At 41.1% G+C, this 22,383-nt stretch overlaps 1 protein-coding gene across 4 annotated transcripts in view; it reads left to right on the top strand.

Moving 5' to 3' along the window:
• The first annotated feature begins 2,845 nt into the window (after positions 1 to 2,845).
• synj2 (synaptojanin 2) overlaps positions 2,846 to 22,383 on the top strand; it is a 74,347-nt gene continuing 54,809 nt past the window's right edge. For 3 of the 4 annotated variants that reach the window (XM_062976818.1, XM_062976805.1, XM_062976814.1), the window contains exons 1-3: positions 2,846 to 3,417; positions 10,883 to 10,969; positions 21,542 to 21,812. In XM_062976818.1, the coding sequence (XP_062832888.1) occupies positions 3,294 to 3,417; positions 10,883 to 10,969; positions 21,542 to 21,812 (482 nt within the window). In that variant the 5' untranslated portion in view covers positions 2,846 to 3,293. The remainder of the gene's footprint in view (positions 3,418 to 10,882; positions 10,970 to 21,541; positions 21,813 to 22,383) is intronic. The other variant, XM_008123492.3, reaches the window with a different exon arrangement.

Below are 22,383 nucleotides of genomic sequence, written 5' to 3'. Positions count from 1 at the left end.
CAGGTTTGTGATCCCACGAGTTCTTTACTGCTGGCAGGTGGTACTTGAGGCATACGTTCCAATGAATCATTTGGACCACATAGTTGTGCCTCTGTTTGTAGTCTGTCTGTGCGATTTTCTTACAGCAGCTGAGGATATGATCAATGGTTTCGTCAGCTTCCTTGCACAGTCTGCAATTTGGGTCATCAGCTGATTTTTCGATCTTGGCCTTAATTGCATTTGTTCTGATGGCTTGCTCCTGGGCTGCAAGGATCAGGCCTTCTGTCTTCTCCTTCAGGGTCCCATTTGTGAGCCATAGCCAGGTCTTCTCCTTGTCAGCTTTTCCTTCAATTTTGTCAAGGAACTTTCCATGCAATGTTTTTGTTGTGCCAGTTGTTAGCTCTAGTTTGTAGTGCAGTTTTCTTGTACTGATTCTTTGTCTGCTTTGCTTTGAGGAGTTTCTGATTTTTGACTTCAATCAAAGCAGGTTCTTCACTTTGATTTACATATTCTGCCAGGGCATGTTCTTCTTCTTCTTTGACTGCTTGTTTTACTTGTAAGAGTCCTCTGCCCCCTGATCTTCTAGGCAGATATAGCCGGTCAACATCACTGCGAGGGTGCAGTGAATGATGAATGGGCATGAGTTTTCTTGTTTTTCTATCCAAATTGTCCAGTTCCACCTGTGTCCAATGTATGATGCCAGCAGTATATCCTATGACAGGTATGGCCCAGATGTTTATGGCCTTGATGGTGTTGCCTCCATTGAGCTTGCTTTTGAGAATTTTTCTGACCCTTTGTGTGTATTCTTTACTGACCACAGTTTTCACATGTTCATGCCTGATGTTGTCCAGCTGTAATATGCCCAGATATTTATAGGCCTCTGGCTGGTGACACTGTATTGTTTGGCCATTAGGCATATTTATGCCCTCACTTTCAATGATTTTTCTCTTCTTCAATGCCACTGTCGAACATTTGTCCAAACCAAACTCCATGCCGATATCAGTGCTAAAAATTCGGACAGTGTTAGTCAGAGACTGGATTTCAGTTTCCGTTTTCCCATACAGCTTCAGGTCATCCATGTACATCAGATGCAAAATTTTGGGAGATTTCTTAGATGTTTGATAGCCGAGATTTGTTTTTTGTAAGATTGTTGACAGAGGGATCATGGCAATAAGGAAAAGCAGAGGCGACAATGAGTCTCCCTGGAAAATTCCTCTTCTGTTGACAAGTCCATAGCTTTCATTTCCAACAAACAGTTCAGTTATTCAGTTATTCAGTTATTCAGTTATTATTATTATTATTATTATTATTATTATTATTATTATTATTATATATCTGTGGAAGGTCCAGGGTGGGAGAAATAACTCTTGTTTGTTGGAGGCAAGAGTGAATGTGGCAATTAATCACCTTGATTAGCATTTAATGGCCTTGCAGCTCAAGGCCTGGCTGCTTCCTGCCTGAGGGAATCCTTTGTTGGGAGGTGTCAGCTGGCCCTGATTGTTTTCTGTCTGGAATTCCCCTGTTTTCAGAGTGTTGTTGTTTGTTTATTGTCCTGATTTTAGAATTTTTTAAAAAAATACTGCTAGCCAGATTTTGTTCATTTTCATTGTTTCCTCTTTTCTGTTGAAATTGTCCACATGCTTGTGGATTACAACGGCTTCTCTGGTTCGTCTAACATTGTGGTTGTTAGAGTGGTCCAGCATTTCTATGTTCTCAAAGAATATGCTGTGTCCAGGTTGGTTCATCAAGTGTTTTATCTTGTTTTATGCTGTTATATGGTTTTATTGTTTATATTGACTGTTTATTATATATGACATTGGACTTGTTCCCCATGTGAGCTGCCCCGAGCCCCCCTGGGGGAGATGGGAGCGGGATATAAAAATAAAGTATTATTATTATTAAGTGCAGCCTCACATAGCCTTCAGCTCTGCCCCTGTCAACCACCCCCACCAAGTCTGGACTCCTTCATGAGGGCCTTTAAATCCCCCCTCCCATGCCTTAGGATTTGCCTGCCAGTTATGAATGGGCCAACTTGGTTGCTTCCACTATATGGGCTATTGCTGCAAGTACCGTAATGACAGTGCGAATAAATTGTCAAAATTTGGTTGAGACAGTGCTTGTAGTTGTGGAGGGACTCTCATCTACTTGGCGTGGGGACCATTTATATTTCTTTTCCGTTGCTCCCTCTAATATCTATCCTCCAGAATACCCCACTCCCTTACGACCCTGTTCGCTGTGGTTTTTATTTTTATGTCTTTCTCACCCCGAGTTTTAACTTAATGTTCATGTGGTCTGCCCTTGTTTTCATTGTCTTCTTGTTTTATTTTGTAATGATATTATTTATTGTATTGCTTATTGTATTGTGATGTGCTGTTCTTTTATATGCTGTTTACATTGTATTGTTTTGGGCATGGCCCCATGTAAGCCGCCCCGAGTCCCCGTTGGGGAGATGGTGGCGGAGTATAAATAAAGTTTTATTATTATTATTATTATTATTTGGCTACAGCCCTGATATCAGTTGTTCAAAGCCACGGACAATGCGGTCGCTGTTGCCCACTTTTGGTCTCAAAACTATTTCGCTGCGTGTGATTTCCTTTATTTTATCACTTATAAACTTATTTATGATGCAATGCTTTTGACACGAAAAAAATAAAGCTCAGGGCGGGAAGTGGACCAAGGGGAGGGAGGGAAGGGCTGGTGCCCCCGCCTGTCTCCCCACTGCTGCCCTTCCTCGACCTCCGGGGCAGCTCTGCACCTGCAGGGACCTCGCCTCTAGGGGGCGCCAGAGGGAAGCCCTGCAGCTGCCTGGGAGGAGGGGGCGGAGGAGGGGGCGGAGGGGGAGCTCCACTCTCCCTCACCTGTCTCTCCAAGAGGAGGGAAAGAGGGCGGAGCCTCGAGCCACTTGGGAGCCCTCCCGAAAGTTTCCTGAAGAAAGAAAAAAAAAAGGGAAAGAGCGAGCAGCGGGAGAGAAGGAAGAAGAGGAAGAGAAAAAGAGGAGGAGAAGGAGGAGGAGGGCTGGGAGGGATTCTCCAACGAGGAAACGGCCAGTCCGGAAACGGAGCCAGGAGTGTTTCCCTCGGGCTGATTCACATCCTTGGCCTTTCCTCCAGCATCAAGGCAGAGGAGGAGCCTCTCCTGGCCCCGGGGCGCTTTCTAGGGAAGGGGTTCGGCGCCCTGCCGCCGCGCCTGGCTCCTGCGCCTCTTCCGCTCCCTTCTTGCAAACTTTTCCCCCAGTTTTTGGACTTGCTTCTCGCCCTCCCGCCTTCCCACTTTCCTCCTGCTCCTCCGCCTCATGGGAGCCCCAGGGCTGGGCCATGGCGCTGAGCAAGGGGCTGCTGAGGCTGCTCTGGAAGCAGGAGCCCGTGGGCAGCGCCCTGCTCGAGGCCCGCGGGAGACGCGACTGCCTCCTCCTGGAAGCCGGCACCATGGCCACCCTCGGTGAGTGCGCGGGGGGGGGGGGGGAGTGGGCGTGGCCAGACTGAGGGGGCGTGGCCGGGAGCCCTATCCCCAAGCTGTCCCTAGCCCAGGTATGGGCAAACTTGGGCCCTCCAGGTTGGCTGTGCAGCAGGCTTGAGCCAACTTGGGCCCTCCAGGTGTTTTGGACTTCAACTCCCACCATTCCTAGCAGCTGTCATTTATTTCCTGAAGACCTACACTTCAGGAAATAAATGACACATTATAAACAGACAAAACATTCAATAGAAGAGGCTTGAGATGGTTGATATCTCCAACAAACAGCACTTGTGTGCTCTGAGGTTGGGAAAAGATTATCAAACTACAGTAGAGTCTCACTTATCCAACATTCGCTTATCCAACGTTCTGGATTATCCAACGCATTTTTGTAGTCAATGTTTTCAATATATCATGATTTTTTGGTGCTAAATTCATAAATACAGTAATTACTACGTAGCATTACTGCATATTGAACTACTTTTTCTGTCAAATTTGTTGTATAACATGATGTTTTGGTGCTTAATTTGTAAAATCATAACCTAATTTGATGTTTAATAGGCTTCTCCTTCATCTCTCCTTATTATCCAACTTTTTTGCTTATCCAACATTCTGCCGGCCCATTTATGTTGGATAAGTGAGACTCTACTGTATTTAAAGTCAGACATCCTATTCACAAACATTGCATCTAAATTCAGACCTCACTATCCTGCCTAAACAGAACAAACTCCAACCTTCTGGATGTCACTGTATCATGACTCGCATCAGCTCTAGCCATGATGTCTAATGATGGGGTTGTAAGTCCAACATCTGGAGGGCTGTATAAAATGTCACAGAGGGCTGGATTCAGCCCACGGACCTTGAGTTTGACACTTGTGATCTACATTGTACAATTAACACCCTTTGGCACCATTTTCACTGCGCTAGCTCAATGCTGTGGAATCCTGGGTGTTGGAGTTTGATGAGATATTTTGTTTACGTCATTTCTATCCCGCCTTTCTCATCTGAAGGGACTCACAGTACAGCACTCTTTGGCAGAGAAGGCCTTGTAAAACCACAACACCCACGATGCCATGGCAGTTCAAGCAGTGTTATACAGCATTAATACTCCAGTGTAGAATGCACCTCTAGAAGTGGCCTGTACTATGTTTAGCCTGCAGAAGAGAAGGCTGAGAGGAGACGTTATGGCCATGTATAAATATGTGAGGGGAAGTCATAGGGAAGAGGAGGGAGCAGGCTTATTTTTTGCTGCCCTGGAGACTAGGATGCGGAACAAAGTCTTCAAACTACACAAAAGCAAATTCCACCTGAACATTAGGAAGAACTTCCTAACTGTGAGAGCTGTTCAGTAGTGGAACTCTCTGCCCTGGAGTGTGGTGGAGGCTCCTTCTTTGGAGGCTTTTAAACAGAGGCTGGATGGCCATCTGTCGGGAATGCTTTGGATTTGGTTTTCTTGCTTCTTGGCAGGGGATTAGACTAGATTGCCCACAAGGTCTCTTCCAACTCTATGATTATTACTACTAGCTTTGCCCGGCCACGCTGTTGTGGCTTATGAGAATTATTTGTTGGCCAGATGGAATAGCAGTGAATAGCCTTGCAGCCTTAAAGCCTGGCCGTGTTCTGGAGTAGCTAGAGTAGCACCCTTAATTAAAGAGCCGCTTTGAAGCCTGGCTACTTCCTTTGTAGGGGAATCATTGTTTGGCCAGATTGAATTGCACTGAATAGTCTTGCAGCTTAAAAGCCTGGCTGCTTTCTACATAGGGCATCCTTGCTAGGCCAGGTTGAATGGGATGGAGTAGCCTTGTGGCTTCAAAGCCTGGGGATTTTTCACCTAGAGGAAATCTTGGGTGGCCAGGTTGAATAGCACTGAATAGCCTTGCTGCTTGCAAGCCTGGCCGCTTTCTACCTTGCGGAATCTTTGGTTGGCCAGTTTGAATAGCAATTAATAGTCTTGGTGTGGCAGGTATGAATGCTGCAATTAGGCACCTTGATTAGCATTTAATGGCCTTGCAGCTTCAAAGCCTGTTTGCTTCCTGCCTGGGGGAATCCTTTGTTGGGAAGTGTTAGCTGGTCCCGTTTGTTTCCTTTCTGGAATTCCCAATTTCCCTGATTCCAGAGTGTTGCTCTTTATTTACTGTCCTGGTTTTAGAGATTATATTGTTCTGTATTATTATACCACAGTAATTAATTCATATTATATTTATAATCTTATATTATCTCCTTAGAAGTGGATTATATGAGACTCCTCCTATACAGCTGTATAAAATCCACACTGAAGTAGATTATATGGCAGTGTGGACTGAAGATAATCCAGTTCAAAGCAGACAATATAAGATTATAAATGGGTAATATAGCTGTGTGGAAGGACCTTGAGTCTACACTGCCATATAATCTAGTTCAAATCAGATAATCTGTATTTTATAGGCAGTGTGGATCAGGCCTAAATGCACTCTGCCTGTGCCCTGGGCGCCATTTTGGCTGAGGGAGTTGCTAGGATATGAAGGGGTATAGTGTCGAGATCCAGGGAGGTCATGCTACCCCTCTATTCTGCCTTGGTCAGACCACACCTGGAATCACACTGTCCAATTCTGGGCACTGCAATTGAAGGGAGATGTTGACAAGCTGAAATGTCTCCAGAGGAGGGTGACTAAAATGATCAAGGGTCTGGAGAACAAGCCCTATGAGGAGCAACTTAAAGAGCTGGGCATGTTTAGTCTTCAGAAGAGAAGGCTGAGAGGCGACATGATAGCCATGTATAATTATGTGAGGGGAAGTAATAGGGAGGAAGGAGGGAGCTTGTTTTCTGCTGCCCTGGAGACTAGGACGCGGAACAACAGCTTCAAACTACAGGAAAAAAGAATCCACCTGAACATCAGGAAAAACTTCCTCACTGTGAGAGCTGTTCGGCAGTGGAACTGTCTGGCCCGGAGTATGGTTGAGGCTCCTTCCTTGGAGGCTTTTAAACAGAGGGTGGATGGTCATCTGTCGGGGGAGCTTTGAATGTGATTTTCCTGCTTCTTGGCAGGGGGTTGGAATGGATGGCCCATGAGGTCTCTTCCAACTCTATTATTCTATTATTCTACATGAAGACCTTTCTGTGTGTAACCTTTATTCTCATATGCACAAATACAATACTGATGGCTTCTTTGTTCAACCAAAAATGCAGATATTATTTACATTTACTTTAAAATAGGGCTTTCATTGATCTCTTGATAGTCTACAGTAGGTCAGCAAAGAATAGCAAAAACACCAAAATTCTTCTCAGAGCTTTATTTAAGTTGCTAAAATGAAAACAAACCAGGAGTGAACTTGTATTAGAGAGAACTGGACTGATAAAGAAAGCAGACATCCTCTTCCTTAATTCTAAGCATCTAGCCTCCTCTGTTATTTTGCATGCAATGCCAGTTGGCTGACCTTGGGGTTTAAGAAAGAAATCAGCACCAAAGTAGATCCTCCAAGCTTTCAGTCTGGCCACCTGTGCTTTAAAGATTAATATTAAACTAAGAACTTGAGAGCTGTGCTGGATCAGCTGCAGCACCTTTCCGCTTATGTTCCCCAGCAAGTGGTAGTGAGAATCATTAATATTTTATGGTTCTCTCTGTATGCCTGCCTCTCTTTTCTTTTCTGAATCAGATTTGCTTCACTTGAGAACCCTTTAAGGATACAGTTCCATTTCTTTTACATTGTTGCAGTGTGCTTTTGGGAGTTCAGTGTGCTACACCAACATAGAAAATTCCAGGCGCAGTATATTCTTAATTTACATTAGCCTTGAAGTCTTGCACTCTGCTGGGATTGTGGACATAGACTGCAATAACCGTTAGATTTTGATTTCAGTAGCTAAATCCTTAAATCAGAAGGAAGTCCAGCTATGTTCATGAGGATTTGCCCCCACATAATTGGTGGCTAAAGGGGTTCCCTGCCAATTGTTTCCCAGCTCGGAGTTGAAAAGGATAACAGGGCTTGTCCAAAAACTGAGGAAGAAGGAAGGAAACAACAGGACAAATTACAGGATAGTCAGTGACTCTAGAAAGCCAAATGGCTATCAAAAATAAAAAGATTGGGTCTAATTCCATAATCAACATCACTCATTCTAGATATGAGCATTTCCCTTCTGGCTTCATGCAAACATAGAAGCTAGGAGCAAGATTGGGATAGATTTTGCTTCTCAGAAGACCCAGCATGCATCTACATTGTAGAATTAATGCATGTTCACACTACTTTGACTGCCATGTTATGGAATCATAAGACTTGTATCTTGGTGAGACACCAGAAGTTTTTGGCAAAAAAAGAAAAGAATTAAAGCCCTTTTAAAACTACAAATCCCATGATTCCATAGCATTGAACCATGGCATTAATTCTGCACTGTAGAAGTGTTATAACTCTGAACAGTTCTTTATATGTCATTTTGCAAAGGATAAGTGTACCTATAAATATTAATCTTATGCCCATTAATTATAAAATGTTTAAAAATCAACACAAAATCATGATTATTGTCATAAAGTTTTCTTCACAATATTTATTCAGTTGGAGGATTAACTTTGTCTTCCTTTAAGGCTTTAAGGCTGAGAGGATGTGACTTGCTCAGTAGGTTTCCACTGCTGAGAAGGATTCAGACACTGGACCCTTCCACACAGCCATATAACCCAGAGTTATCAAGGCAGATAAACCACAATATCTACCTTGAGCTGGATTATCTGAGTCCACACTGCCATGTAATCCAGTTCAATGTGGATTTTATACAGCTGTGTGGAAAGGGCCTCTGTTTTCTGGGAATTCTAGTTCAACAACTGCATTTTCTGTAGTTTCTGTGTTATCTCCCAAATGTTCAACAATATGGACATTGTTGGTTCTCTTGTTGCTTCCAGACCTTCACATATATTGAGCTAATTAAAGACAAACTTTGGCACCAATTAATTCTTAATGAAATAATTAGCATGCTGTTTTAACAGATTGCTTACTTACTGGTCCAAACAAAAGAATGAATTCTGTGGTTTTAATGCATTTTTCCCTATGAGGCGTGATATGGCAGAGTTTAAAAATGCTTGCATTCCTAAACTCTTGTTTACATTTTTAAATGTCAAACTATTGGCTGTATTTTTGCAGTTTGTCATATATTGCTACACTGCTAAAGACAACGATTCTTTTGTCCAATGGATCTTGAAATATCCCAATTCATTGGCCCCAGTGCATGTTCTTTGGGCACATTGACACAGATAGAAAGCTTTATACAGGGAACAGCTCTGTTCCCCTTTTAGTGAGAAAGCCCTAAATCACAATACAGATTCCTAGTTGTGTGTCTAGTGGTAATAGCTCTGCCTTCCAGAGTTTCAGATAAACCCTAAAATATCTGGCAATTAAGTCTACAGCTAATATGCCTTTGTAGGAATATGATGGTCTTTGTTCTGAGAGGAAAGGAAAGGATGGTACCTTTTTGAGCACTTCTCATATCTTCCTCTCTAGACCAAAACAAAATACATTAAAATGGGGATCCCCAAACTAAGGCCCATGGGACAGATGCGTCCCTCCAAGTTCATTTACCCAGCTTCCACCTTAAACTTTAGTCTGAAATGACGTGAAGGCACACAACAACAACAACAACAACAGCAATCCTAATTAACTGGACTAATATCTCATTAGCCAAATGCAGGCCCACATTTCCAATTGAAATAATATTAAGTTTATGTTGGTTAAAATTGTTCTTCGTTCTAAATATTGTATCATTCTTTCATGTTTTTTGCACTACACGTATGATATGTGCAGTGTGCATAGGAATTACACTTTTCTATTTTTGAGGTCTCTGCCATTTTTAAATTATGACGCTCCAAATACAACCCTATCATGGGCCTTTCGTGGTAAGATTTGTTCAGAGAGAGCTTGCCTTTGCTTTCTGAAAATGAGAGACTTGTCCAAGGTCACCCAGTAGGCTTTCACAGCTCAGATGGGATTTGAAACCCGATTCCCAGAGCACTAATCCAACATGGGCCCTTCCAAAATTGCTCAATTTTGTGACATGTCAGTGACAACCACCTACTCTTTGGGTTCTTTTTAAAACAAGATGTGTGAGGGACATGCACCTTCTTTTCAAACTGAGTCACAATTGTGGCACCATGATTCTGTTTGAAAACAAGCTGTATGTGTGCGCTGGCATGCAATTAATTGGTGTCAAAGCTGCAACCACCAGTTTGGTGGTGGGGAAACACATCACATTGCCCAACCAGTTTTTCATCTTTGCTTTTTCATCTTGGCTTTCAAAGAAAACCTTCCTTTGCATGTCCCACTATGTTGTTGCACAACACATCATTGCCCAAATACTAACATTTTCAACATTATATCACCCCAGACCCCCCAAGTCAATTTTAAATAACTCAGAATAATGGAGCAATTTTGATTTCCCAAAAATACTAATGTGTGGAGCCCCCAGTGGCGCTGCAGGTTAAAACGCTGAGCTGCTTAACTTGCTGACCAAAAGGTTGGCGGTTTGAATCCGGGGAATTGGGTGAGCTCCCACTGTTAGCCCCAGCTTCTACCAACCTAGCAGTTCGAAAACATACAAATGTGAGTAGATCAATAGGTACTGCTCTGGCAGGAAGGCAATGGTCCTCCATGCACTAATAATAATAATAATAATAATAATAATAATAATAATAATAATAACAACAACAACTTTATTTTTATACCCCGCCCCATCTCCCTGAAGGGACTCGGGGCAGCTTACATGGGGCCTAGCCCGATAAAACAAACAAATAACAATAACAAAGCAATAAAACAATTATCCCAGTATAAAACATCAACATCCATAAAAACAATCATTAAAATCAACAAGCAGGATACACTGTTAAAAACAGGAGATCAAATCGTAGATCCCAGGCAAAGTGCAGAGTGTTACGAAATGGGGAAGGAAATTTCACAGTTGAATGGACAATAAAGTGTGGTGTAAAATGGCAAGACAACAACAATGGGACTATTATGGAATGGACAGATAGATCAATCCAGCAACAATTAAACATCGAAGGCCTTTTGGAAGAGCCAGGTTTTTAAGCTCTTCTGGAAGGAGAGGAGGGTAGGGGCCTGCCTGATCTCTCTCATGCCAGCCACATGACCTTGGAGGTGTCTATGGATAACTCTGACTCTTAGAAATTGAGATCAGCAACACCCCCAGAGTCGGACACTACTAGACTTAATGTCAGGGGAAAACCTTTACCTACTAATGTACTTGGAAGAAAACCTAGCTGAAAATGAAACTGGAAGTGGCATGATGCAAGATGATGGCTTTAAGAGGTGTGGAGACGAAAAATGCCCACTACCACCTCTGTGGTCTCTTTTCTCACCGTAGAATTCTGAATTACTCAGAAACTTGCACTGTTTTGCAAAATTCCTAATGGAGGCTTTCATTAGCGGGTTTTTGGCTTTTCTTTTGTCCAATGTGCTTACCATTATTTTTGTCCTTCTGTAGCTCCTGAAGAAAAAGAAGAAATCAAAGGGCAATATGAGAAGCTCATGGATGCTTATGGATGCCTAGGAGAATTTCAGTTAAAATCTGGTAAGTAGACCATCAACTGAATGACATTGTAGAGGAAACAGAAAAATCATGCATCAGACATTTTTGTTAACTTTTTTTTTGCTTAACTACTTTATAGAGAGGATACATTGGATTAATGGGAAGCTGTTCAGTAATAATTATTTTCATTGTTTTGTGCAAAAGATATCATAGTAGCATCTGACAAGCTACACACAGTTCTTGTTTCTTTTATGAAATTTGTTGGCATATTTATTTACACTGGGTTGCTTCCATTTGATTATGAAAGCTAAGCAGGGTTTGGCCTGGCTAGTATTTCCGTGGGGGATCAGAAAGAAATACCTGGCGACAGGCATGTAGGTGGGGGGGGGGGGGCTTGAGCGGCTCCCCCCCCCCCCCCGAAATTCTCAGAGTGGTCCACAAGAAGGCCTTATATTTATTATTTAAACTGTTATGGTTATTCATATCATGATCTGATCACCATGCTCAATATATCTCATATTCATGGGGGTATTGGGATAACAATACAAAAGCTTTGCTAGGGCAGATCCTCTCTCACTCAGACTCAGCCCCCCCCCCCCCGAACCAAAATCCCAGCCCCTCCCAAACCAAAATCTTGGCTACGGGCCTGCCTGGCGATATAGCTTTTATTTCACCCCTGACTATTCTTCTCCTAAAAAACCACTATGAAATACATGAGGTTGTTATAAGTTAACAGACAGCATGAAAGCTCATACAAACGCTTGCTGCACTTAGCTTACTTGACCAAGATCTTACATCACTTCAGCACAGCAGAAATATCCGATAATAGAATTATATTCAATACCAGTGAAGGACAATGCGTCAGTAGGAGTTGAAGTCCAAAACACTTGGACGGCCGAAGTTTGGCCATGCTTGCTATAAAAGAACAGACTTCTTTTGAGGAGTCTATTAATAATTGACAAAAGCTGCTTTTGGGGGAAGTAAAAACCTGGGTCTGCTTGACCAGCTGTATATTTTCGTCTTCATTTTTTATGGGAAAAGAAAGGCACTCCCAAAGATTAGGAGTTGCCTGAGAAAGCTTGCCTATAAGTGCCACTGCTCTTTTCTCAGGTATCTATTTAATGTGAAGCTGAGTCATGGAAAATATGTTTGGCCGTGCCCTTTGTTCAAATGCCTTTTGTAAAGTTTGGCTCATTGTATTGAACTGGTTGAACTAATAAGGAATAAAGTCTTAATAAAAGGCGATGGTGGCCCTGGTGCACTCCTTAAGAGGACTGTTGTCTTTTAGCCCTCTTTCCATTAGTCCTGGTTTTGTACCTGCGTGTATTTTCTTTCTCTCAGAAGGGTTACACCCAATAGGTGAAAACTCTCAAATTACAATGCTGGAGCAGAAGAGAAACGACACCTTCTGAACTTCTTTCTCCCTGACTAGAAGCTATGAAAGTGATTCTACCCCTTATCTTTTTGACAGAGCCTCTGACCCCTCTGACAGGCAGAAATGCAGAAGGAGAGGCTTTTCCTGGCAAAGAGATACAGTGCAAGGGCAGGCTTTTGACTTTATGTAACAGTCTATATAAATGTTGCAATCCTAGAGAAGGACCGTTTTCATGTCAAGAGTCAGCAGCCTCACTGGGTAGTATGTTTTTCCTTCTGTGTTTTCCACATAGCTTTATTAATAAATGCCAATGGTTTTTACATCTGATAAAGTAGACTATAGTCCACAAGATCTTATAATAGAAATTTATGTTTCTGTTTTTAATCTCAGAAGTGGTTCTTTAACTGTGAGCTTCCAAATATTGTGTGGTTCAATCCCACAGGCACCAGCCAGAATCTTTTAAGATTCTTGAGAACCAAAGGGATTCTGGAGGACCGAAGGTGCAGAACCACTGTGTTACAGGAATTCCTTATATCAATAGTTAATCATGATTAACCAAGACATTAGCCCTTTAATTAACAATTTTGTTTCTTTTGTTGGTTTTATCATTTGGGTATCCTGCTTACTACATTTTCAGTGCAATAAATATGGCTCCCATTCACTCACCCTGAGGTTGTTATGTTACATCCATTTGCACAATTAGGGTTGCTAGTGATTCACCAAAAGAGGCTGCTCATCCCATTTAGGCCTGGGGAGAAAGTATAGCCATTGAATCATCTCAGCTTCAGCTCTCTTTCTTCTCTTTTGAATTAAGAAATAAATGATTGTGGGCAATGGGAGGGATATAACAGTGGGGTGGATGATGTAGTGATTCTTTGTCACTTAGAAAAAGATGTGTGTGTGTAATATGGATAAAAATCTAGTAAAGCAATGTCAAAGTATAAATGAAATTGTTCAGAGAAATTGTTGTACAACTAATTTGATCTCTAGCCTTGCCCTTTTGTTGGCTTTTCTGTAGGTAAAAGAATTTGAGGTAAGCTAGAATACGGGTTGCTAATTATAATGAAATATATCAAGGTCTATAGCTTTAAAAGATAGCTAGAAATGTGTTTGTATGCCATGGTTACAAAAACTTACACGATTCATCTAGTGAAATCTTTTTTGTAGTCTCACTGTGAAATACAAAATGTTCCTCCAAAAGAGGAATGCTTGTTTCTGCAGAATGAAGTATGTTTAAAGTCTGTTTCCTGGGGCATTATTGCCATTCGGGTCCACAGCAATTTCCAGCCCCATCCCCAAATTTAAAGAAATGCAAAACAGCACTTTTATAGATTACTGCCCATTTCCTCAGAGAGAGAGCCTTTTCCTCAAATGCCAATAATTGCTTAGGTGGGTTGTGAATGTGTGGGGGAATTTAAATGCAAAAGTACAAATGACAAGATGCAGAATGAACATAATAATACAAAAAGGTATGAACAAAGTGTGACTCTTATCGTTTAGCTCCGTTATATCTCCCACACACCCAATCATTTGTATAATATTCTGCCAATTGAGGCAACCTTCCATATAGCTTATTAAATAAATTGCAGCCTGTGGGGGCTTATGGTAGACCAAACTTGGTGGTGTTTGGGGAACCACCAGAGGCTTGGTAGTTTTGTTGCAGCAGACTTGTGGGTACCCATAGGAGTCATGCTGCCTATTGACCCCTAGCATCTTGCCAGTACTTTACTTTCTACTGAAAACTACCCAGCACATAAAAAGAGGCAGTGTTTACTTTAAGTAATGACCAAGTCACTTGCTCTTTTTTATTATTTTTTTTGTGACATGTTTTCCTTTTTAAGTGACTTTTAATGTACAGGAGGCACTGATTTCCTTTGAATGTGACTCCCACTGTCTGCCGATCCCCTTGGCCACTTGCTGCAAGGGCCTTGTTTATTAACTGACTGAAAGTGGTGCTGGTGCTGGTGCTGGTGGGGGCTCTAAATGAAATAGGTGCTTGTGGGGCATAGAAGTGCATATTATATTTTGAAAATACAATATGCTTTTCTATGATGACAAAGAGCAATTCCAAATCTGGCTGTAGACATTTAATACAGTTACAAGTCGGACAATCCTTTAAATCTTTTGAAATATGTATTAGTTACAACATGGAGAGCAGACAGGCTTAAATCCAAATATTTGGCCTATAAAACAGACAAAAAGGGCAGTATGCCTGAACTGACTAGCAAATCAGACAGGAAGTGTTGCATAATTCAGCAGAATAATTAATGACTTTGATTCCCATCCCTAGGGAGCTGCTGTGAAAGGGGAAATTATCCACTTCATTAAGGGAAGAACTGTTGATTAAATTTTAATCAGAACAGTCTCTCCTTTTGTTGCAAGAGGTGACAGAATGCAGAGCGGATTCCTGCAACCACATGTGATACCTGATGGGGGATGTATATGTACATTTATGCACATAGGTTATACATATACACATACCTTACATGTGCTCATACTTCTTTTTATTGGAAAGGAAGTGAGAGCGTTCTTTTCATTTTGCATAATCTTTGGGAGAAAGAAAAGTTTCTCTATTCTTTACCCAGAAATTCCCATACCGATTGCTTTTTCTTCCCCACTAGCAGGAATTGGGAAAAATATGTAATGAGAGATTGTGGTGAAAAATTCATTGGAAGCCAAGAGACAAGAGAACCCAAGGGAATGTATATTTAAGACCTCAGGGGACTGCAGGTTGCACATCCCCTCATAAATCAACACTTGTGAATGAATTCGTAGTTGATGATTATTTCTGCTCTGTGGAGACTGGCAACATTGAATATCCTATCCTCAACCCTTATTTCCCATGCAATGCAAAGACATGAGATGTTTGTTTCTCTGCATTTGAACTGTAATATAGATTTTGCATGAATGTATAATGAGTATATATTTTATAAAGGTGATCACAGGGGTTGGGTCATTTTTCAAAAAAACAAAACAAAAACAGTATTTCTCAGCTAGAATAATTTACTGTTTACTTTTGTTGGGATAGGCTGAAGCACAATGAATAGCCAAGGGTGTTCTGGGTTGAGCCTCAAACGTGTTTATATTAGCTGATACGGCTTGCTACATTCATTCTAGTCTTTTATGTATTGCCATTAAGTTCAGTGTGTAATAGCAAAGTTGTGGGTGAAGTGGCTTACAAATAAGTATCTTAATAGCTCTGCTGGTATTTGAACTGGGATATCAAATGGACACAAATTCTCTGTTTTTAAGAACATGTTTTGAAACATCTTGGTTTCCTTGATAAGCTGAGATTTCATGGCTGTTTGTAGTCCCACGCATTCATATCTGTTTGGTGCTGTCACTGTGTTCATAATTTTTGTGACCAGTTTCTCCCCTTGTGCAACCTTTTTGTGGCGAGAACTTCGGCATTTAACTAAACTGGTCCTTGGACCATAAACACATAACCTACCCATCGCAATATGGCCAGAACCTCAATAGCTTGGTAGAACCGTCACAGTCACAGTCACAGTCAGCCCAGGATTACTGCCACAGTGTGTTAAAGCAGCAGGGTAAGACTTTGTAGATAAAGTTATGAAGTATTTAAATGCATATATTAAAAAGTTCATAATTTTTAGCTCTAGGCACTGCAGTAATGTGTTAGAAAGGATGCACATATGTTCTTGCGGATCAGAACTTCTGTGCAGAATTTCTCTTGGTTTAGGGAAAGATAGATGGTCACTGACAGGAGCTAGATTTGATCTCAGTGATGTTGGCTATATTACAGAACAGAACCCAGTGCTGCCAGTTGCTCCGCAAATGGTTCAAACATTTGCCCTCAGAAATAAAAGCCATTGTTGCATAGTCCACCAAATTGACTCAGAGGAAGTTCCTATCTTCAAGATAGGACTTTTAATGCAAGAGAATAGAGAACAGCAGAATGAGAAATGCTGTTTGAGGCTTGACGAATGTATGATAGCAGTGGAGAAGTTTTTTTTTTTAAGATTGAGGGCAAGCTGAAGGCCAGCAGTCTGACCTAGAACTGATGTACTTTGCTTACCATAGAAAGCTACACTGATCAAGCGATTGTAAGTTAGGATGCCTGGGTAAATTCAGGTGAACTACCAAGGAGTTTCTATAATTATAGAACAGTAGTGTGTGTGCAGAGCAGTGTGGTACATTCCTTCATTTTTTATTGCAAATTATGTCTCAAATACGTTTTAACTGTTTTTAATCATATTTTAAAAATTCAACTGTCACTGTTTAATTCTTTTTACCTTTTGTAAACTAATACTTTAGCTTAACATTTTGAAAATGTTGTAAGCCTCCTTAAATCCCATCTTGGGAGGAAGGCAGAATATTCAATGAATATTTTTAAAAAGGATTTCTAGCAACAGGGACCACCAAGTACCTGGCAGTCTCAGAAGAATGGACAGAACAAGGAGTGGTGACTTTCCTTTGGACTACAGCTCCCAGCAGAATCACTGGTATTTGTACGCCCCAAAGAGAGAGACAGAGCCATTCCAGGCTTTGCTGCACCTGGAGGAATCTCTCCACCTGCTGTTCTGCCCTACATTTGTATGTGTCTATTGTGAAGTCATTAGAGAAATGTGGACTCAATACACTTGTCTAAACTGTTCAGTGAGGAATGCATGCTGTGAAAATAGTCACATGAGCCTTCCGTATACACTGGGCAATATCTTGGATGCAGAGGTGTGCTAAAATAACAGGCTTGATGAACAGAACATATTGCTGAAATTATAGATGAACTATGAAACGCCTTTGAATGGGGCATTAGGGTCTGAAACTTGGGTTCAAAAGGATTCAACCAGCTACAGGGGCTCTTGGTCTTCTTTCATAAGGAAAATCAAGCGTTATTGTTATATGGCATCAAGCTGTTGGTCCATTGAGCTCATTCATGCCTATTGCTGGCTGGCAGCCATGTCTTTCCAGAGTTTCAAGCAGGGATCTTACCCAGTACTGGCTGGAAAGACTGAAAATCAGACCTGTGACTTTCCACATGCAAAGCATATGCCCTCTCACTATTCTGTGGTTTCAGAGGAGTCTGGCTAGCAGAGAGCCTGCTGGATTTAAGACTCCCAGCTGTTTTAAATGAACTCAGGAGCATTTATTTTAGGTCCTGTGTTACGTACAGCTGCCTATGGCTCTGATCTGGTGCCAACAAAATCAGTTCAGTTCCATGCCTTTTTTCTGCATTTTTGAAGACTCCTGTTTCAACTGACTCCTTTCATGTTACCTTTTTGAGCTCCCTCCCCACTCTGCCCAAGGTTTTGTCACATATGATCCTACTTTTGTTGCCTGTCTTCCTGTTTCTCACATGACTCTTACAAAATCTCAGATTTTCATTTGCAGTGCATGATCTGGATTTGTCCGTGGCAGTAACTTCCGTTACATATTAATTTTGTGGATGGGTGTGAATGTTCATGTGCTGCTGCCCCTAATGCTGTGGGCTTCCTCAATGGCCCATGTTTTTGTGTGAAACCGGCACATGTGGCTGGATGCCAGCCATCCCCACTTCCTATAGTGACTTTTTGGAAATACCAGACAGAACTGAGGCTTGCCCTGCTGAGCTGTGTGGGAGCTTTTGTCTGCATTTTAAAAATTGGATAACAGCTCTCCTCCCTGAGCTCAACCGCCTGGTATTCTTATAGTAAATTGTAATGAGTAGTGCAGTGAGAAATATCATGGACATTACAATTTTAAAAATGTACTAACATTATATATTGAGGTGGTGAAAATTTGAGTGAATAATAAAACGTGATTTACTGCCTGCATGGCTGGTAGCATTTTTATGTCATCCGCTAATAAAGACACCCTTTTCATAAATAAAACCTTGAAGGCATCTTAAATATCCATGGTGACAAAGCAAAGACAGAAATCCTGGCTCCTTTCAGCTGTATCATAAGAGAACTTTTGAGGACTGCACTGCATACTGATAAAAAAAAGGAGGGAGAAGGGCTTAAAATTTAGTTTTCAGGATGCCTTTTGTTTATGGTGCTAACTTGAGTGTAGCTGATGCAAATGGAGATGACAGAGAGCCTTTAGTGGGCTACTTACAGCAAGAATCCTTTGGAGGCAGAATCCTAAGAGCTGTTTCATTCATTGTGATTAACAGCAAGAGTTGAGCTAATACGTTAGCAATTCATTGCCTTCATTCTGAATGTTCTTCATCAGTATAACATCCTTTAATATATAACACAACACTTTCACTCAAATACATTCTGATATAGGTCCAGTAGATATAACTTTTGCATTTTCTTGTTCTGTTTGAATGGATGTGCTTCAGTTTGTGCAGCCAGAGAACATGGATAACATGTGATAGCCACTTTATGGACCCTTTCCCTTTCTGTCTTACAAAAGCAAGGAAGGAACTGGACAAATAGTAAAGAGGGTAGCAAATAATACATTACATTTGTAGGCTATAGAACCTTCCCCAGATGGCTGGATTGGCCCCGTGTCTTTTTTCATTCTTCCTGCAAGCAAGCAAGCAAAGACTATCTGCTTTAGACAGGCTTTTGATAGTGGTGGCAATTGAGGAATTGTTATTTTTTAAATTGGCACATGCTTGTGTTAAATGCTCTTGTGTTGAATGTTTTTCAACTTAAAAAATACTGCTGTTTTTAAAGTGATCATTTAAAAAGCATTATAATGGATTTTAGCTGTGTGTTAGTATGTGACTTCACATCAACTATCTATATATTGCAAACCCATGAATTTTATAGGGTTTTCACAGGCCATTTCCTTCCTCTTAAATATAGCCTACAGCACCTGGTGTTTCCCTACATTATTCTCTGTATTTGACTCAGCTATGGTTATGAACTGAAATGTAAATTGCGTATTAACTGGACTTTGGATACTCTGGGGCTAAAGTGTACCAGTGATCTGGAAGAAAATGCTTGTTTTGTTTGGATTTATTTTACTTTATGTTTGGTAACAGGAAGTTTTTCGTGGCTATTTGGTAATATGAAGTGATTGGATGTACAGTACTTGCAAATTAGGTCATGCGCAATGCAGCTAGAATTATGAAATAAATATTCAGAGCAAGATAGCCTTTGGAGAGCAGCCAGCGGACACACTGGTTGCAATTGCAGTTGCATTTCTTTCCCTTTCTTGTATAATTTTTTCAAGTCTCTCTTGCCACTGTTTTTATAGCCTGTTTTATAGATGACAGCTTTGCCCAGCTGTTTCTTTCTTAATTTACAGTTAGCCCTGCTTTCCTCTGTTGGGAGAGAAACTGACTGAAACAAAAATAATAATAATGGAATACTTGCTAGAGAAGCATATTTCTCTATATAAAAAGATGAAGACCAACCCAGTACACATATATGTCCCAGGAAAAGCAGTTAGTGGAATGGAAGCACATATTTGTATTGGATGTTCTCATTTTGCAAGCATTGATGCATCTCTTACAGACTGACTTAAAGCCTCAGGATTTCTGCTATGGAGTTGTTGTTTTTTTTTGCTGATTTTTATTCCTTTATTCCCCTTCCATTTCAAATCCCAATTATTTTTTTCTCACTCTGCTTTCTTTTTACAATTATAGATCCTTTTGAAAAAATATGGAGGGATTTGTTGAGTTCTTGTAGGATAGTAGTTCTCAACCTTCCTAATGCCGTAACCCCTTAATACAGTTCCTCATGTTGTGGTGACCCTGATATAATTATTTTAATTGCTACTTCATAACTGTAATTTTGCTACTGTTATGAATCATAATATAAATATCTGATATGCAGCATGTGTTTTTATTCACTAGACCAAATTTGACACAAATACCGTATATGCCCAAATTTGAATACTGGTGGGGTTGGGTAGGATTGATTTTGCCATTTGGGAGTTGTAGTTGCTGGGATTTATAGTTCACCTACAATCAAAGAGCATTCTGAAATCTACCAATGATGGAATTGAACCAAACTTGGCACACAGAACTCCCATGACCAACAAAAAATACTGGAAGCGTTTGGTAGGCATTGACTTTTGAGTTTTGGAGGTGTAGTTTACCAACATCCAGAGAGCACTGTGAGCCCAAACAATGATGGATCTGGACCAAACTTGGAACAAATATTCAATATGCCCAAATGTCAACACTGGTGGAGTTTGGGGGAAATAGACATTTGGGAGTCAGGGGCGGCTCGAGCCATACGCAGTCCTCTAGGGGGCGCAGTTGAGGCGCATCCAGTTCAGCAGAGATAGAGGAGAGAGTAGAGTAGCGTTAGATCACTATACTATTGATGGTGCTCGATCGCTATTTATCTCCCCCTTATTGCGAAGTGTCATCGGTTAGGGTGGCCAACATAGCTGACGCTGGAATTCTGAACCTTGAAGGCCTTCATGGCTTTAGACATGGATAGCGGTGACTCGCCCCTCTCCCCTTCCCTTTTTTTTTTGCCAGACTTGCCCAGATTTTCGCCCCACAATGCATGACGCTCATCAAGATGGATAGGCGTGCAACCTTTTCCTCTCCTCCAATTGGCTCAATTGAGAAAAATCATGGTTAAAAAGAAACATGTGGATTGTGGGATAGTACTAAATACTACTAGAAGCAGCAACAAACCAAAGCCAACCCCTTTGAACATTTAGGGGATGACTACATGAAAGGCAGAAATAACCATTACAAGACCTGGCATTTACTGCAATATTGGGCAGTCTGGAAGAGCTTTATCTGTAAAGGCAGTTCCTCTTCTTGTTCTTAACAGAAGGATTTTCTGCTTTCAAATATACTCCCCAGGCCTTGTATCATCTTCAAAAGTCCTTCTAATTACCACCAAAAAAAAGGTGAACTAGGTAAGCAAAAGTGAGTGTCTTTTGAACTTTGTGCAGCCATTGTTTGGGTTTGATCTTATGCTATTGTTTTTTTTGAAATGATTTAGATTTCTGTTACCCCTTTCATGTTCCCTACATTTTTTGGTTTCAAAGTTTGTTTTCTGAAACTCCCAGAGGGGTGGTAGAGAAATATAATACATAAATAATGTCTAGCAGAGAAATGTTCTTCTAAAGATTTATGGATTTAATCATGCCTGCCTAGGTTTCTGCCATATTTACAGTGAGTCTCTGACAGATTAGCTTCATTCATCTCAGGGCTGGCCTTTGGTAAACCGCGAGCATCAGCAAGGCCTTATTTATCTCCTTCTATAACACAGTAGGTAGTACAGGAGACTGACAGACTGCCTTTGCAGACAAAGCTTAGAATGGCAGAGCCATCTGTATTCCTTTGTAACTGTAATGTACCTGTCATTTTCTAGGCAACAACACTTTGCATTTCCTGGTCCTTGTGACAGGCTGTACATCAGTGGGGAAAATCCTTGATGCTGAGGTTTACAGGATCACGGCAATAGAAATCTGTCCTCTCCAGGAAGAAACGAAGGAAGACGATCGTGTTTCTGCCCTGAAGAAAATTTTAAATTCCGGGGTGTTCTTCTTCTCTTGGCCGAATACAGGATCAAACTTTGATCTTACTGTCCGAGCCCAGAAGCAGGGCGACAGCAACTATCAAACTGGAAACCCCTTCTTCTGGTTAGTTTTGCATGCTACTTTCTTGTTTTGAAAGGCTGACATCTGTGACTCCAAAACTTTGGGGATTTTTGCTATATGTGCTGCTTTTGTGGAAGATTGGTATCTTTCAACACTTCAGTCAAGGATGGAATATGTGGCCATCCAAATGTTTCCATTAACCTTCACCACTGGTTATATCAGTTGCAGTGAAACAACATTTGACAGGCTGTAAGTTGTCCACTGCAGCAAGAAACATACATGCGGAAAGCCAGTTATTGACTGATCTTGGAAGCTGAACAGTATGCTTAGTACTTGAATACCACAAATACAAAGTGCTGGGAGCTATATTTCAGAGAAGAAAACTGGCAAAACCACCTCTTATTTCTTTCTTAACAAGTTCTTATGAAATGTATCTGCTCACTATAGTCAACATGTGACTTGAAGGCAGATGCACACAGACACCTGTACACCCTCATGTTATACAGGTTGAAGCATCCCTATCTGGAATTCTAGCATACAAAATACTACTAAATTATCCACATGGTAGGCTGAGGTAGTGGCATCTTATTATCTGTGATTCAGTGCCACAAAT

Source organism: Anolis carolinensis, chromosome 1 (genome assembly GCF_035594765.1).
Source record: "Anolis carolinensis isolate JA03-04 chromosome 1, rAnoCar3.1.pri, whole genome shotgun sequence".
Taxonomy (NCBI): Eukaryota; Metazoa; Chordata; class Lepidosauria; order Squamata; family Dactyloidae; genus Anolis; species Anolis carolinensis.
This window is presented reverse-complemented; position numbering and strand designations above follow the sequence as displayed.